The following is a 15842-nucleotide window of genomic DNA, read 5'->3' as shown; positions in this document are numbered from 1 at the left end:
AGATGAAGAAACGGAGGCTCATAAGAGTTGAATTGGATTGTTCAAGATTATATAGCAATGAATTACTAGCATGAGGCTAGGTCCAATCCACTCAGACTCTAATCTGATCTCCTTTTTTCTGAGGGTGATAGGAGGGTCTAAAACAATGGCCATTATTATTATCTTTTTTTTTTTTGCAGTGTTGGGACTCACTCAGGACCCTACTCATGCCAAGCAAGTGCTCTATCTTTGAGCTATACCCCAAGCCCATCATTCACTTTTCACTGAAGCAAAACTTCATCTGTAATGAGACTAACAGTTCCTTCGTCACAGGGAAAGAGAGAAACTGGTGAAGGTTAGGGAAGAAGAATGAGTTTTGGGACTTCCTAACCTGGCACTGCAGAGTGGGTTTTCTTCAGTGGTAAATTTTTGTGAGAGCAAGTGTATTCTGGCTTGACTATGAATACTGACTATGATTATTGGCTTTGGACACTGTCGTTGTGCTTAACCTCTTAAGCTTTAATTCGTTTGTAAAATGGAGAAATGTTTGGAACATTGTTAGGGTTAAAAGAGACAATCAAACACAAAACAGTCTTAATAGAAGGTAGCTGTCACTACTGTTCTATATGGGGTGATGGTATCAATTCCTCAAAGGGATTGTTAACCTAGAAAGGTTTTTGTTTGTTTGTTTCCTCTTTTTAACCTAGAAACTTTGCGAAGCGATGGCATAGGTGTTTGTGAGCTATTGGGAAACCATAATCATAAAAAGACAGTGTTACAAATGTGGGCTGCTATGGTAATTAGAAGGCCCAGTCTCCAGTGCTAATTTGCTTCATTTCTCCATGTAAGCTTAAAAAAAGAGATGTATGAAAAGGGGAAATGATAGTGGTCCCAGTAGGCAGTCGCAATGCAGCGCGAGATGGTTCCAGTGGCGAGGGTTAAAACGATCTGAGTGCAGGGCAAGCGCTGAGCCTCGGTGCGGACTACATCTCCCAGCTTGCTTTGCGCGCCAAGTAGGTCCCTACGCGAGCACGCCAATCTCCCCGCCCCCCCCACCTCCAGTTACTGTCTCTCGCGAGAGCACGGGCCGCGCCGGCGGTAGAGATAGCGAGCCGTGGTGGTTGTGGTGGTGGTGGCGGCCGAGACCGTGGCGGCCATTTTGGTGAGGCCTCGGGAGCGGTGGCGGCGGTTCGCTGGAAGTAACGTTTCCCTTTTCTCCAACCCACTGCTTGCATTCCCGCGCCGTCAGAAGAAGCAGTGGAAGAAAGGCGGTGGCAGTAGCCGTGGTCCCCAAGGGAATTTAAAGGCCGTGAACGCGACGGCCAAGAGGGGGCCCTCCCCCCTCCTTGGCGGGAGGGGGGTGGTGCGCACGCCCCCGAGGACGCAGGTAAGAAGAGGGAGACAAGATGGCGGACGCCCCACAGTGCCCCTCCCCCGACGGTGACTGCGCGCGCATCCCCGCCACCGCCTCCCTCCCACCTTCCCGGGGTGCTGCGCGCGCACCTTCAGCCGGGGCCCGGGGCCGGTGCGCGAGGCTGTCGGCGCGCGCCCATAGAGACAGGCTGAGGGGCCAGGCCGGCTGGTGCTGGGCCCGCGGCGCGTTTCCACTTCCTGCGCGCCTTTCTGCGCACGCGTGCCCGACAGAGCGAGCCCTGAGGACAGACCCAGGTGGGCTCCTGCCCGCCCACCAGCTCCATTCCCCGTCAGGGGCGCGCGGGAAGAGGAAGGGGAGCGTGGGGGGCGTAGTCTGGGCGCGCGCCCACCATGTCCAGTCTTAGCACCTGGACCTGGCGGCACGAACCCTCCTTTGCAGCCTTTCACGGGTGGTGATGGTTGGGGGGGGGTCGCCCTGGTGGGCGTGGACGAGGGGGCTGCCCGGTCCTGCGACCCTTGTGCGCGTGGGTCTCGGTCCTGGCGGGAGCCCCCGGGCTGTGCGCGCATCCGGCTGGCTCCGCCTCCAGCCGCGCACGCGCGGGCCCCTCCCCCAGGCTGGCGCGCACGTTGGGTGGGGTGGGAGTCCAGGAGGGGGCGGGACTATCTTAGGGCCAGTGGAACTTGGGCAGAGGTTAGGGGTCACGCCGGGTCAGTTGGCTGGGTAGAGGGGAGAAGCTACAGTAAGCTGGGGTCAAGAGTTCAGGTTTCTAGGTGTCTGGTTTGCTTGGGTCCTGAGAATCTGTTTCGAAAAGCGTGAATGCAGGCGGCACTGTGGTTAAGGAATTTCCTTAAACACTGGGAAAACACTTCCGGGCCTTGTGTGGGTTAACCCTGCTTGTTTCCGGCGCATGGTGCTTCTCTGTGCGGCCTTCTTCACACCTGCCTGCTCTTTAATACCTCTTGCTGAAGTTCTTCAGCTTGAGGAAGTGTCTTGCGGCGCAGGTATAGCATTCAAAGGGTCCTGTTCTGAATCCAGTGGAGAGTCTCTTGTGGCCAGCATGTTTGTTTACTCTTGTTGAGAATTACACTCTTATTTCTGCTAAGTTCTCACCAGAAAGGCAATCAGGCTGCTAGCATCTTCTTTGAGCTTCGGGATGTGACAGCTATTTCTGCTTTGGTTTTGTCCTTCATTATGTGGTTGGATCCTATTATACTTAAGCTTTTAAAACTTTTTCCTTTTTTCTTTTTCTTTTTTTTTTTTTTCCCTGTTTGTGTGCATCATTTCTTTCCTCCAGCCAGGATTATATGTCCCTGTGGAATTTTCTTTTCACAAACATTTGCTTTTATTTTTCTGAAGCGTGAGCTTTTACGCTTGCTGTATGAACTGATACATTTAAGTTTTAGAAAGCTGGAGTAAATAATAAGCTTAGATGTTGTCAAATGTGTATTGGTTCCTCACTCCTGTTTTCCTTCCCTTCTGTTTTAGGTGTGATTCTTCTCAGTACGGCGGCACCGTGGAAGTGCAGACTTTCACAGGGGGTGTGGTCTCAGCTCACACAGGTAAGGGTTGAGATACCATTTTGAGTGCTGATGCTAATGGGAGGAAAAGTTTCTGAGATAAAGAGAGAAATAATAGCTTAATACTTGTAGACTTTCACTCTAAAAAACCAGGGGAATATTTACATGTGAATTTTCTTTTTTTTTTTTTTTTGGTAGTACTGGGGTTTGAACTCAGGACTTCATGCTTGCTAGGCAGGCACTCTACCACTTGCCACTCCGCCAGCTACATGTGAATTTTCTGTGGCGGGTTTATTGACAACAACTGGGGCTGTGGATGGAGGAAGACCTGGTTACCTTGGGTCTAATAGAGTAGCAAGTTCTCCAATGTTTTGGCATGAGACTACTTGGATTTGAAGTCCTACCACTTCCTTAGTATGTTACTTTATTCAAGTCATTTGATCTCTTTGTGTTCTCATTTCCTAACTTAATATAGAGATACTATTGGAATGTAAGCTTTGTTTAGGGCAGGAATATGTTCTGTATGGTTTTATTCTCAATGTGTAGAAAAGACTACATAACTTTTTTGGTGTGTGTGGTATTGAAGTTTTGAACTCAGGGCCTTAATTTTGCTAGGCAGGTGCTCTACCATTTGAGCCACTTTGTCAGCCCTTTCTTTGTGTTGTGTTCATTTTTTGAGATGTGATCTGGAGAGCTATCTATCCTGGCTGACGTCAAATTGTGATCATCCTGATCTCAGGCTCCTGAGCAGTATGATTACAGGTGTGAGCCACTGGTGCTCTATTTAAGCCTCCTGTGTAGAGGGGATTTTGGGAGCAGCACCACACCCAACATGATTGAGATGGTGGCCTCAAACTTAATACTCCAGTCTCTGTCTCCCTTCTTTTTTTTTTTTTGGTGGTACTGGAATTTGAACTCAGGGCCTCATGCTTGTTAGGCAGGTGCTCTACCATCTGAGTCACTCCACCAGCTCTGCCTCCCATTTAGCTGGGATTACAGGCATGAGCCACCTCGCTTGGCCTGCATAAACATATTTTTATGGTGTGGAAGGTACTTGGTTCATAAGGTGTACTAAATCATAAGGATTTAGTTTATTTAAAAAAATTTATTTTGTTTTGAGATGTGTAGCCGAGGTTGGCTTTGAACTCATACAGACCATGCATGCCACAAACTTTTGATACTCCTGCCTCAACCTCCTAAATGCTGGGATTACAGGTGTGTGTCACCATGCCCAGCTTAAGAGGATTTTAGAACCTGTAAAGCAAGTACCCCACCACCAACCCCCAAGTGAAGTTTTACTATGTTCAGGGCTAGTCGAACTTCTGGCCTAAAGTGATCCTACCATCTCAGCCTCCCCAAATAGCTAGGACTACAGGTGTGTGCTGCCATGCCCCAGCTAAGCAAATACTTCTTTAAGTATCTGACATGTAGCAAATATTCAGGGAATGTAGGCTGGTAGCCCTGTGTTTTCCTCATTTTTTCGGTGGAGGGTTGGGGCTCATTGGGATTTGAACTCATGGTCTCATGCTTGCTAGGCAGGCTTTCTTACTGATTTCCTGTTTCCCTTATTTTTAAAAGTTTTAGACCCTGTTTTCTCTAATTTTTAAAAGTTTTGTGTGTGTGTGTGTGTATGTGTGTGTGTGTGTTTTGTCTTGTTTGGTGGTACTGGAGTTTGAATTCAGAGCCCTGAGTTTCTTAGGCAGGCATTCTATCCTTGAGATATACCCCCAGTCCTAAAAGGAATTTTTAGCCCCAGGACTTGGGAGACTGAAGCAAGAAGATCATAAATTTGAGGCCAGTCCTCGGCTACATAGTGAGACCGTCTCAAAAGACAAAAAGCTGAACAAACCCAAAAATCTCACAGTTTTAATTTCTTTAATTTCATTTTTATCCTACTTTAGGTGCTCCAGAGGCTGGTGGACCTGAGCGGAGGCTGGGACGCCCTAGTGGGCCCCGGGCCCTGGAAGGCGGGTCCCGGTGGCTGGTGGCCCAGAATGAGGCCAGCTCCCAGTATGCCCTGCAGCCGGACACCAGCCCCTCGGCCTGCAGCAGTGGTGATACCAACCCAGTTATTCTTCAGGCATCCAACAAGGAGCCTGGGAGTGGGACCATGCAGAGCAGCCCCTCCCCTGCTCATCCTCAGCTCCCAATCCTACAGACACAGGTTTGAAAGTGGGGAGGATTCCATCTCTATTTCTGCTTTGTGGACTGCTGGTTTTGAAGCAGAAGTGTGTGGCAAGTCTTACCTATCTCAGTAGCTGAGTCTAGAGAATCTTTGGTATACAGGTGGACTGGGGTGTAGTATATCAAGCCTATTAGATACTCACATTCTATTTGTCATTAGTGTAGTGATAATCTCCAAGTGTGCAGAAACTCCTTACTACCTGAAAAAGGTTTGAATTAGGCCAGATTGGAAATGGCCACTATGACTCTAACTTTAGAGTCAGGTAATGTATGTACCAAGAAAGTATATGGGGAAGAGAAAGAAGCCTGACTTTTGAAACTGGATCGATCTTAAGTTTTTTTTCCCTTTTGGCAGTTCTGGAGTTTGAACTCAGGCCTTACACTTGTTAGGTAGGTGCTCTACTACTTGAGCCACTTCACTAACCCTTTTTTGTGTTAAGTGTTTTTGAGATTGGGTCTCAAGAACTATTTGCCTAGGCTGGCCTTGAACCTCAGTCCTCCTGATCTCTGCCTCCCAAGTAGTTAGTAGTATAGGTATAAGCCATTGGTTGGTTCCCTGTCCTAAGTTTGTTTATAGTAAGTTTTTTTTTTCCCTTTTTCTTTTATTATTTATATGTGCATACAAGGCTTGGTTCATTTCTCCCCCCTGCCCCCTATAGTAAGCTTTTGATTGAAGTGTTGATTGAGCCCAGGGCCTCACACATGCTAGACAAATGCTCTTACCACTGAACTATGTTCACAGCCCCAATGGATGTGGTATTTTTAATTTTCCTTAGCAAATGGGAGAATTTGCATTTTGTCATTTAGCTGAATTAAGAATTTTAGTGGTACACTGTGAGGTTGTATGTTCAAGTGAATTTCATGAGTTCCTTGAGTATTCATATTTAAGTAGGACTTTGCTTTCTACTTACTGCTTGTGTGGCAATTTGTAAACTAATGTATGAGTATTTGAGAACAGTGTCCAGCTCTGCATTTAGGTAGCTTTTTTTCTGGTGTCCACTGGTAGCTTATTTATTGCATAGGTGAATCTTCCATAATTATGTGAGAAGCAGATTGGAGGTAAAATACTCTTTAAACTAAGAATTCATTATTTTTTGTTTAGTTTTTGGTTGTTGCTTGTTTGTTTTTGGTGGTACTGGGTGTTGAACTCAGGGCTGGAGCTAGATGGGTGTTCTAACATTTGAGCCATGCCCCCAGCCCTTTCTTGCTTAATTTTTTATATAGGGTCTCCTGTTTTTTTTCCAGACTATCCCAGCCCGAGATCCTTGTATTTAAGCCTCTCATGTAGTTGGGATGACAAATGTGTACCACCACACCCAGCTATTGAGATGGGGTCTTGATAACTTTTGCCTGCGCTGGCCCCAAACTTCGATCCTCTAGATCTTCACCTTCCAAGTAGCTGGGATTACAGGCATGAACCACCATTCTTGGCACCTTATGTTTATGTGAGTGAAATAATTGAGGCCCTGAAAAGATCATTAAAATTTAAAGTCATATACTATAGTAGTAGTCTTTTTTTGTTGTTTTTAGGTACTGGGTATGGAAACCAGGGCCTGTGTGTGCTAGGAAGTGCTGTACCACTAAGTTACCTTCCCAGCCTTGTGGTAGTAAGTCTTGAATTTTAGAAGGTATAGATGTCAGTACATAACAGTTTTTCTTTTCTTTTCTTTTTTTTTTAATGGCAGTATTAGTGTTTGACCTCGGCTTCATCTTTATTAGGCAGGTGCTCTAACACTTGAGTCACTCTGCCAGTTCTTTTTTGGTTGGGTATTTTTCGAGATAGGGTCTTGCAAACTGTTTGCCCTGACTGGCCTTGAACTCTAGTCTTCCTGATCTCTGCCTTCTGGACTGAGTAGGTAGGATTACAGGTGTGAGCAATCAGGGCCTGACTGAACAGAGTCTTGCTAGTCGCCCAGGCTGTCCTCAGACTTGTGATCCTCCTGCCTCAGCCTCCCAAGTGTTGAGTACATTATTTTGGTTTTTGGTTTTCTTGGGATACTGGAGTTTAAATTCAGGGCCTCATGCTATTGCTAGGCAGTTGGCAGTTGCTCTTACTGCTTGAGCCCTCTGTCAGCCATTTTTGTGATTTTTTTTTTTTTTTTGTTACTGGGGTTTGCACTCAGGGCCTATAACACCAGCTCTTTTTGTGAAGGATTTTTTTTTTTTAGATAGGGTCTCATAAACTATTTGTCCTGGCTGGCTTTGAACTGCAATTCTCCTGATCTCTGCTTTCTGAGTAGCTAGGATTACAGGCATGAGCCACCGGCACCCAACAGTACATAACTCTTGCATGTCAAATAGCTGGTGTAAATTTGATTCTACTTTTTTAAGCACCTTGTGAAAACTTTATTTCAAAGTTGGGTGTGGTGGTACATGCCTGTAATTCTAGCACCAGAGAGGCTGAGACAGGAGAATCAAAGAGTTCGAGGCAAGCCTATGCTATATAGTGAGACCCTGTCTCTAATGAAAAGAAAAAACTGCAAGTGTTTGTTTATAAAATGGTATTGATACCTTATTTTAGTTTTTTTCTTATGAAAATGGAACAGAATAATGTACTTAAAACACTTAGCACATGCTAAGCCTTTGTTTTCTGCATCATTTTCTCCTTTTCTAGATGGTGTCGGACGGCATGACAGGCAGCAATCCTGTGTCCCCTGCCTCATCTAGTTCTCCAGCCTCTAGTGGGGCAGGTGGCATCTCCCCCCAGCACATCACTCAAGATTCCTCTCTGGATGGACCTCCAGGCCCCCCAGATGGTGCCACAGTGCCCCCGGAGGGGCTCAGCTTATCTCAGGCTGCTGATTTGGTTAACAAGGGCCCAAAGTGGGAGAAGAGTCATGCAGAAATTGCAGAGCAAGCCAAGCATGTATGTATTGGGACGGTCCATGAGGACTCTTGGGCTCATCTTCTCTCTCTTTTTTTTTTTTTGTGGGACTGAGGTTCACTCTGGGCTTCGCACTTGTAAAACAGGCACTTTACCACTTGAACTGTGCCTCCTGTCCATTTTTGTTCCGGTTATTTTGGAGATGGGGTTTGGTGAACTATTTTGCCTGTGTTGGGCTTGAACTATGATTCTCCCAATCTCAGCCTTCCAAGTAGCTAGGATTACAAGCATGAGGCATCAGGGGAACAGCAGAAGTCATCTTCTTTTAACTCCCATGTCTTTGTTTCTTGTTGCGGATTTAGGTTATTGACTCTTTCTTAACTTAGATCATCTTTGTCCATATTGCTTGAACTCTTAGACTCATCCCCACCCCCACCCTCCCAAATGCTAAGGACTGAATCCAGGGACTCATGCATGGTGGACAAACACTTTGCCATTGAGCTACACCCCATCCCTCATTTTTCTTTCTTTTTTTTTTTTCCCTTGGTGGGACTGGGGTTTGAGCTCAGGGCTTTGCACTTGCAAAACAGGCACTCTACCATTTGAGCCACACCTCCATCTCCTCCTTTTTCTTTGTTAGGATAGTGATGTGCCAGGCCCCTGTGGCTCATGCCTGTAATCCTAGCTATTCGGGGCAGAGATCAGGAGGATTGAGGTTTGAAGCCAGTCCGGGCAAATAGTTCGAGAGACTCTATCTTGAAAATACCCATCACTTTTAAAAAAGGGCTGGTAGAGTGGCTCAAAGTGTAGGCCCTGAGTTCAAGCCCCAGTACTGCAAAAAAAAAAAAAGATAATTAAGAGGTTTAGTCTGAAACTTCAAACTTTGGTTTTTTTTCCCCCTCTGATTAACTGGGAATTGAACCAAAAGCTTCATGCATATGTTAGTTAAGACCCCCAGCTCTGTGAACTTTAAATTAGAGGAAAAATTAGATATAAATGTGCTTTGTAAACTTTGATGCTCTTAAGATTTATTGATCTCTACTTATTCTGCAGCCTTTTAAATTTGTCCAGTGCTAAGTGTGTTCCCATGGCTAGCAGCATCCCCATCACCTGGGAATTTGTTACAAATGCACATTACTGGTATTACTTTCACACCCAGTTAAAACTCTTAGGTGGCACCCAGCAATGTTTTTTAAACTCACCAGTTGATTTTGATGCATGCTTAAATTTGAGAGCCACTTGTCTGTGTTGATACTTCTTTCATCATCAGGCTAGTTTCTTTAGTTCCTTGTCTCATCTCTGGCTATCATTTTCTCTGCTTTATCTGGAGAGGACAGAAATAACTTCAGTTGTGTGGAGGATTTATCCCCCATTTCCCAGACTGGCCTCAAACTTGCAATCCTCCTGCCTGAGACTCTTACTGTTGTGTACCAGCACACTTGGCATTGTCTTAAGGTTTTTTTTTTTTTTTCTTTTTGTGGTGCAGTTCTGGGGTCTGAAGTCAGAGCCTCATGCTTGTTAGGCAAGTGCACTACCACTTAAGCTATGTTATGGCCCTAGCCCTTTATTGCCTGGGCTGGCCTTGAATCCTGATCCTCCCTATCTTTGCCTCCCAAGTTGCTAGGATTACAGGTGTGAGCCACTGGCACCTGCCTTTTTTCTTTTAACTTTTATGTAGGGATAAATTGGGGGAGGAGGATTGCAGGAAGACATTTCCTGCTTCCCACACAGGAAATGGAAGTAAGGACTCAACATAGTACTTAGTAACTATAGTTTTTATACTTTTGTAGCTAACCATAGGACTGGAGTTTGAACTCAGGGCTTTGCACCTATGAAACAGGCTTTCTATCATTTGAGAGCCACAACTTCAGTCCATTTTGCTCTGGTTATTTTGAAGATGGAGTCTCTGGAAGTATTCGCCCTGGCTGGCCTAGAACTGTCATTTTCCCTATTTCAACCTCTCAAGTAGCTAGGATTAGAGGTATAAGTGACCAGCATCTGGCCCCTGTCCTAGGTGTTTTTTTTTTTTTTCCAGCAACTCTGTCAATACTGTTTTGTGTTGAGTATTTCCAAGATAGGGTCTCTCAAACTATTTGCCCACACTGGATTTGAACCACGATCCCCCTAATTTCTTGCCTCCTGAGTAGCTAGGACTACAGGCTTGAGTCACCTGCACCCAACTGTATTCTGAGTTTTCAAAAGCTTTTCTGGGCACCAGTGACTCATGCCTGGAATCCTAGCTACTTTGGGTGGCTAAGATTGGAAGAATCACAAGTGTAAATCCCAAGGCTTTACACTTGCAAGGTGGGCACTCTACTGCTTGAGGCACAACTCCAGTGCAGTTTTTCTGGTTATTTTGGAGATGGGATCTTGAGAACTATTTGCCAGGTCTGGCCTTGAGCCTTAATCTTTCTCATATCAGCCTCCAAGGATTACAGGAGTGATCTACTGGCATCTGCTGCCTGATTGTATGGCACATTTCTTCCTTAGTACTGTGGTTTGAACTCAGGGCCTCATGCTTGCTAGGCAGATGCTCTACCACTTGAGCCACTCCACCAGCCCTTTTTTGTGATGGGTATTTTCAAGATAGGGTCTCACAAATTATTTGCCCAGGCTGGCTTTGAACTGTGATTCTCCCTCTCTCTACCTCTTGAGTATCTAGGATTACAGGCATGAGCCACCAGCACTCAGCTGTATAGCGTATTTCTAAGCTTAATACAGTTTGAACATACTTGGAGGAAATAGAATCCTGCTACGGTAAAGAGCCCTTGTATCTAGAGTTAAGAAGGAAGCTATAATCCTAGCTGCTGAGGAGGTTGAGATCGGGAAGATTGCCATTCAAGCCTGGGCAAAAAGTTCTTGAGACCTTGTCTTAATGGGGGAAAAACCTGGCATAGTGGCTTATGCCTGTCATCCCAGTACAGTGAGAAGTGTAAAATAGGGAGTTTTGGGGTCCACGCTGGCCTGGGCAAAAGTGATATCTTAACTCAAAAATAAGAAAAAGGGACTGGAGGTGTGGCTCAAGCAATAAAATGCCTATCTTCAAAGGTAAAGCCTGAGTCCTCACTCCAGTACCACCCAAAAAATTAAACCAACATACATTCCCTGCTTCTCTAGGAATCTCTCCTTGGGATATTTTTTGTAAGTCTCACCTATGTCCATTAGTTATGGAGATTGTATGAATAAAATAAAGAAATATGTGAATTCTGGTGTCTGGAGTCCTTAGACCTTTTTCTGATTCCCAGTTCTTGCTACTTCCTAGCTGGATGATCTCGAACAAGTCACTTAATTCCATCATCTTTTTTCCCCTTGTCTGAAGAGAATATGATAACCTTCTTGTAGGAGTGATAGGAGAATGAAACACTCAGCCCAGTCAGTGCTCAGAAAATCAGCTAAGGTAGTGAGGTGGCATTTATGTCCATTAACTGTTGATTAACTTCATTGTTGCCTCATTAGGAAGCTGAGATTGAGACTCGAATTGCTGAGCTACGGAAGGAAGGATTCTGGTCATTGAAGAGGCTTCCTAAGGTGCCAGAGCCTCCCCGCCCCAAAGGCCACTGGGATTATCTGTGCGAGGAGATGCAGTGGCTCTCTGCTGACTTTGCTCAGGAGCGCCGATGGAAACGGGGTGTGGCCCGTAAGGTATATCCTCAGCATGGTCTACCTTCCATTTATTGTTAAGGTGTGCTTCCCTTTAAGGGTTGGGATAGTTGGAAGGGAACCAAACAGAATGATGTAGTTCTCTTAGCATTAAGTGGCAAACTAACATTCCAGATTTCTTCCCTTAATTGTCTTTGCTTTTGGTTGGGTGGATGGGGAGATTGGGTTCGAGTGTTTTCATGTTGGGTCTTTTTCCTGTAGGTGGTGCGAATGGTGATCCGACACCACGAGGAGCAGCGGCAGAAAGAGGAACGGGCTCGGAGGGAGGAGCAGGCCAAGCTGCGCCGAATTGCTTCTGCCATGGCAAAGGATGTCAGGCAGTTTTGGAGCAATGTGGAGAAGGTAAACAGTGAAGACCAGAATAGGGAAATGGCCTTTGGTTAGGTCAGAGGGGCTGGTATGTTAGTAGGAGTGACCCCAACTTCTTGAGGGAATGAATATTATAATTTAAAGCAATTGTAAAGATTTTTCTGTTGTGCATTGGACCTTTCCAGCATTGAGTGCTGTGAAGAAGAAGGAAATCCTTTGTATTCTTTTCACCTACCCATTTACTACTGGGGCTTGGGGCCCAGCACTCTGTTTTGTTTTTACTTAGAAGTCTGTTTTGTAGTGGCAAATGTGGAGTCATGCCTTTGGGAATTGTTCACAGGACTTTTTTTTTTTTGCAGTACTGGGGGTTGAACTTGACCTTGAGCCACTCCACCAGCCCTATTTTTGTGAAGGGTTTTTTGAGATAGGGTCTTGAGAGCTAGTTGCCCAGCCTGGCTTCAAACCGCCATCCTCCTGATCTCTGCCTCTTGAGTGGCTAAGATTAAAGGCTTGAGCCACTGGCACCCAGCTGTAGCATGCTTCTTCTAAATTACATTTGTGCCATTTACTTTAAAGTTAAGTTGTAATTATTTCCTAAGCACTGTTGTCCCTCAAAATCCATGAGGGTTGGTTCTAAGACTTGCTGTGGGCACCAAAATCCGGGGATGCTCTAGACCTATATATATGCATAGTGTTTGCATGTAATCTACAAACATCCTATATACTTTAAATCATGTCTAGATAGCTTGTGATACCTAATATGATACAAATGTTACATAAATAGTTGTTATACTATATAATTTAGGGAATATTGTTGAAGAAAAAGCATATACACGTTCAGTCCAGATGGACTATTTTGGGTGAGGGAGGGGCGGTAATGGGGTTTGAACTCACGGCTTCATGCTTGGTAGTCAGGCACTCTACCACTTGAACTACCAGATTGAATTTTTTGAACAGGGTTTTGCTGTGTTACTCATTCTGGCCTTGAACTCGTCGTCTCAACTTCTCAAGTAGCTGGGACTAAAGGCGTGTACCCTAATGCCTAGCTTCAATTTTTCTTTTATTATATATGGTTCAGGGTCTTACTGTGTAGCCCAGTTTGTCCTGGAATTTGATCCTCCTGTCTCAGCTTCTGAGTGCTGGGATTACAGGTATATATCAGCATGTCCAGCTCTGTGATTGTTTTTTGAAAAAAAGATTTTTTTTTTTTTTTTTTTTTGGTGCTAGGGCTTGATCCATGGCCTTGTGCATGCTAAACTCTCACTCTATGACACTGAACTATTCCTCTGGCCCTTTTTTTTTTTTTAATGTTTTTGATCCGATGTTGGTGCATATTCCTGATCATTCATACATGGTCCTGCTGGGAATGCTTCTTTTTTCTGTGCTCCCCAGCACTGGGCTTTATGTATACGAGGCAAGCATTCTACACTAAGCTACACCTGTTAGGTAAAACTCCAGTTCCAGGTGCATTTGCAAGTCATCCCCAGAAGCTTGACACTAAACTGGCCACCTCTCTTTTGTGTTTCTTTCCTACTTACCTCAATTACCCTATTAAATCATGAGCACCTTAATGTTTGAACTCACGGCTTCACGCTTGCAAAGCAGGTTAGCCAAACCTCCAGTCTGTTTTGCTCTGGTTATTTTGAAGATGAGGTCTCTTGAATTATTTGCCCAGGCTTGCCTCAAACTTTAATCCTCCTCATCTCAGTCTCCCAAGTAGCTAGGATTACAGGTGTGAGTCACTGGCACCCAGCAGGTTTTTCTTTAAGTCTTTCTTGAATTGTGACCTAGAGCCTGGTGTGGAGGCCTCCCTAAACGTTGAGTAAAAGAGTGAGTAAATAAATGGGTTTGTCAGTGACTGGTCCATTTCATGATTATGGCAGGTGGTGCAATTCAAGCAGCAGTCCCGGCTTGAGGAAAAGCGCAAAAAAGCCTTAGACCTGCACCTGGACTTCATTGTGGGACAAACTGAAAAGTACTCAGACCTTCTGTCTCAGAGCCTTAACCAGCCGCTAGCTTCCAGCAAAGCTGGCTCTTCCCCTTGCCTTGGCTCTTCCTCAGCTGCCTCTAGTCCTCCACCTGTTGCTTCCCGGCTGGATGATGAAGGTGTGTATGCTCTTTGGCCCTGTTACTCTTCCCTATGTACCCTTTCCAGAGCTGAAAGACCCACCCTGTGGCTTGCAGGGCCCGTGGACTTTGTGACCTTGTTCTCCTGCTATAGATGGGGACTTCCAGCCCCAAGAGGAGGAGGAAGAGGATGATGAGGAGACCATTGAGGTTGAAGAACAGCAGGAAGGCAATGATGCAGAGACCCAGAGGCGTGAGATCGAGCTACTTCGACATGAGGGAGAACTGCCACTGGAAGAGTTGCTCCGTTCCCTACCCCCTCAGTTGCTAGGAGGACCTTCCAGCCCCTCTCAAACTCCCTCATCTCATGATAGTGACACCCGAGATGAACCTGAAGAAAGTGTTGAAGAGGAGCCCTCTCAAGTGTTGGAGGTACAGGTAGAGGAGGTGGAGGGAGGAAGGTTCATGTTTGAGTCATGGGCTATGATTGTGGTTTTTGAGATCCTCCATGATTAAGGATATTTGGACTCTCATTTCGGGATAACTGGGGAGGAATCTGGGTTTGGGGAAAGTTGTTCCCTGCAAGTTTGCAGAGTTTCTGATGCTGTAGTGAAAGAGTTCTGTCCTTTCTAAGTTGCTGTGATTATGATCTTGTTTTGGTTCTTATCTTCTACTTCTGTGAAATGACCCTAATACTCTCTTACTGGCTTATAAGTTGAGAGTTGGAGTGGTCACCTTGAAGTCTCTTCTGGACCTCTGTGCTCTGTCCTTATATTTGGGTTTTTGGGCCTTAATTTCTTACCTAGCACTTTCACAGATCTTCCCCTAGACAGTAGGGCCAGGATTTGGTAGCTGGTGCTTAGAGAAAACCCTTGATTGCATCTTTGCCCTGGTACTATACCAGTGGCAGGTGTCACTCACTGGAACAGAGATGATTTGTTGATGTTTTGTTCGACATTGTACCTTCCTCCTGTTCTAATCTTCTGCTTTTCATCCTTTGTCATACAGGTGAAGCCCGCACCTTCCTCCATCACACAATGCAGCAAGCAGCGTTGGCATCCGGATGAAGATGATGAAGAGTTTACTGCCAATGATGATGAAGGTTAGTCCTGTTCTCTTTATCTTGTTGCACCTTATTCCTCAAATTAATTTTTTAGCCCTAACCTTTTGGGCTTTCCCACCTTCTTTTCTTGGACTGTGTTCTATGTCTCTGTCCCCATTGATCCTCCTTCATTCTCTTTCCTAGCGGAGGATGAAGAGGACACCATAGCAGCTGAGGAGCAGTTGGAAGGAGAGGTGGATCATGCCATGGAGCTGAGCGAGTTGGCTCGAGAAGGTGACATTGACTAGATACTCTGTTGAGCATCCACTTGCTGTGTAGAATATCAGGGATAAAGTTATAATACAATAGGTACTTTTTATTCCTGCAGCTCAGGTGACTGGTTCCTGTGCATGTTTCTGGTAGAACTGCAGGTCTAATGACAAAGGCAGACTTATTAAGAAAAAAGTTTCTTAATAAGAAGTGCTCACAATGGAAATTTGGTTTTGGGGTTTATTTTTGGTTTTGGTAGTACTGGGGTTTGAACTCAGGGTCTTCTGTTTACTAGGCAGGCACACCTCTAACCCACAGTGGAAGTTTGAATTAAATTAGATGGGAGTGCAGTGGAGGGAAGAGCTACTGAAATAGAATATTGGCAGTATTTGACTTGAATCTTGATACAAAGGTTCACCAGACTGATAATGTGTTTCCCAGCAGAAGGCAACACTTCATATGGTTGTAGCCCAGGTTGTGTGGCTTGGCTTTAGTACCTGGTACTAAAAGTAAACTCTCTAGTTTGCCTTTAGACCTGGGTGTGGTAGTGTCTACGGAGACCTAAGTAACATGAGCTGGAACCTTTCAGAGTCCCCTTCTCCCCACCCCTCAAAG

The 15842-nt window shown here is 45.3% G+C and overlaps 1 protein-coding gene and 1 non-coding gene across 5 annotated transcripts in view; both read left to right on the top strand.

The window, feature by feature from the left end:
• Positions 1 to 1058: 1058 nt before the first annotated feature.
• The window catches only part of Srcap (Snf2 related CREBBP activator protein), a 39047-nt gene continuing 24263 nt past the window's right edge, over positions 1059 to 15842 (top strand). The window contains exons 1-11 of one of the 4 annotated variants that reach the window (XM_074059442.1): positions 1059 to 1366; positions 2840 to 2913; positions 4773 to 5035; positions 6301 to 6500; positions 7670 to 7921; positions 11336 to 11521; positions 11741 to 11881; positions 13732 to 13954; positions 14070 to 14347; positions 14924 to 15017; positions 15162 to 15251. In XM_074059442.1, the coding sequence (XP_073915543.1) occupies positions 7670 to 7921; positions 11336 to 11521; positions 11741 to 11881; positions 13732 to 13954; positions 14070 to 14347; positions 14924 to 15017; positions 15162 to 15251 (1264 nt within the window). In that variant the 5' untranslated portion in view covers positions 1059 to 1366; positions 2840 to 2913; positions 4773 to 5035; positions 6301 to 6500. Of the gene's footprint in view, positions 1367 to 1476; positions 1648 to 2044; positions 2356 to 2839; positions 2914 to 4772; positions 5036 to 6300; positions 6501 to 7669; positions 7922 to 11335; positions 11522 to 11740; positions 11882 to 13731; positions 13955 to 14069; positions 14348 to 14923; positions 15018 to 15161; positions 15252 to 15842 lie in introns of those variants that run through there. The other 3 variants (XM_020158512.2, XM_074059440.1, XM_074059441.1) reach the window with 3 other exon arrangements.
• On the top strand, positions 14718 to 14846 carry LOC141418705 (small nucleolar RNA SNORA30/SNORA37 family). The gene has a single exon (XR_012443359.1). It is a non-coding gene; the product is annotated as a small nucleolar RNA SNORA30/SNORA37 family (small nucleolar RNA).

The sequence above is a fragment of the Castor canadensis genome, chromosome 17, assembly GCF_047511655.1.
Source record: "Castor canadensis chromosome 17, mCasCan1.hap1v2, whole genome shotgun sequence".
Taxonomy (NCBI): Eukaryota; Metazoa; Chordata; class Mammalia; order Rodentia; family Castoridae; genus Castor; species Castor canadensis.
The sequence above is the reverse complement of the archived record's forward strand: the minus strand, read 5'-3'. Positions and strand labels throughout refer to the sequence as shown.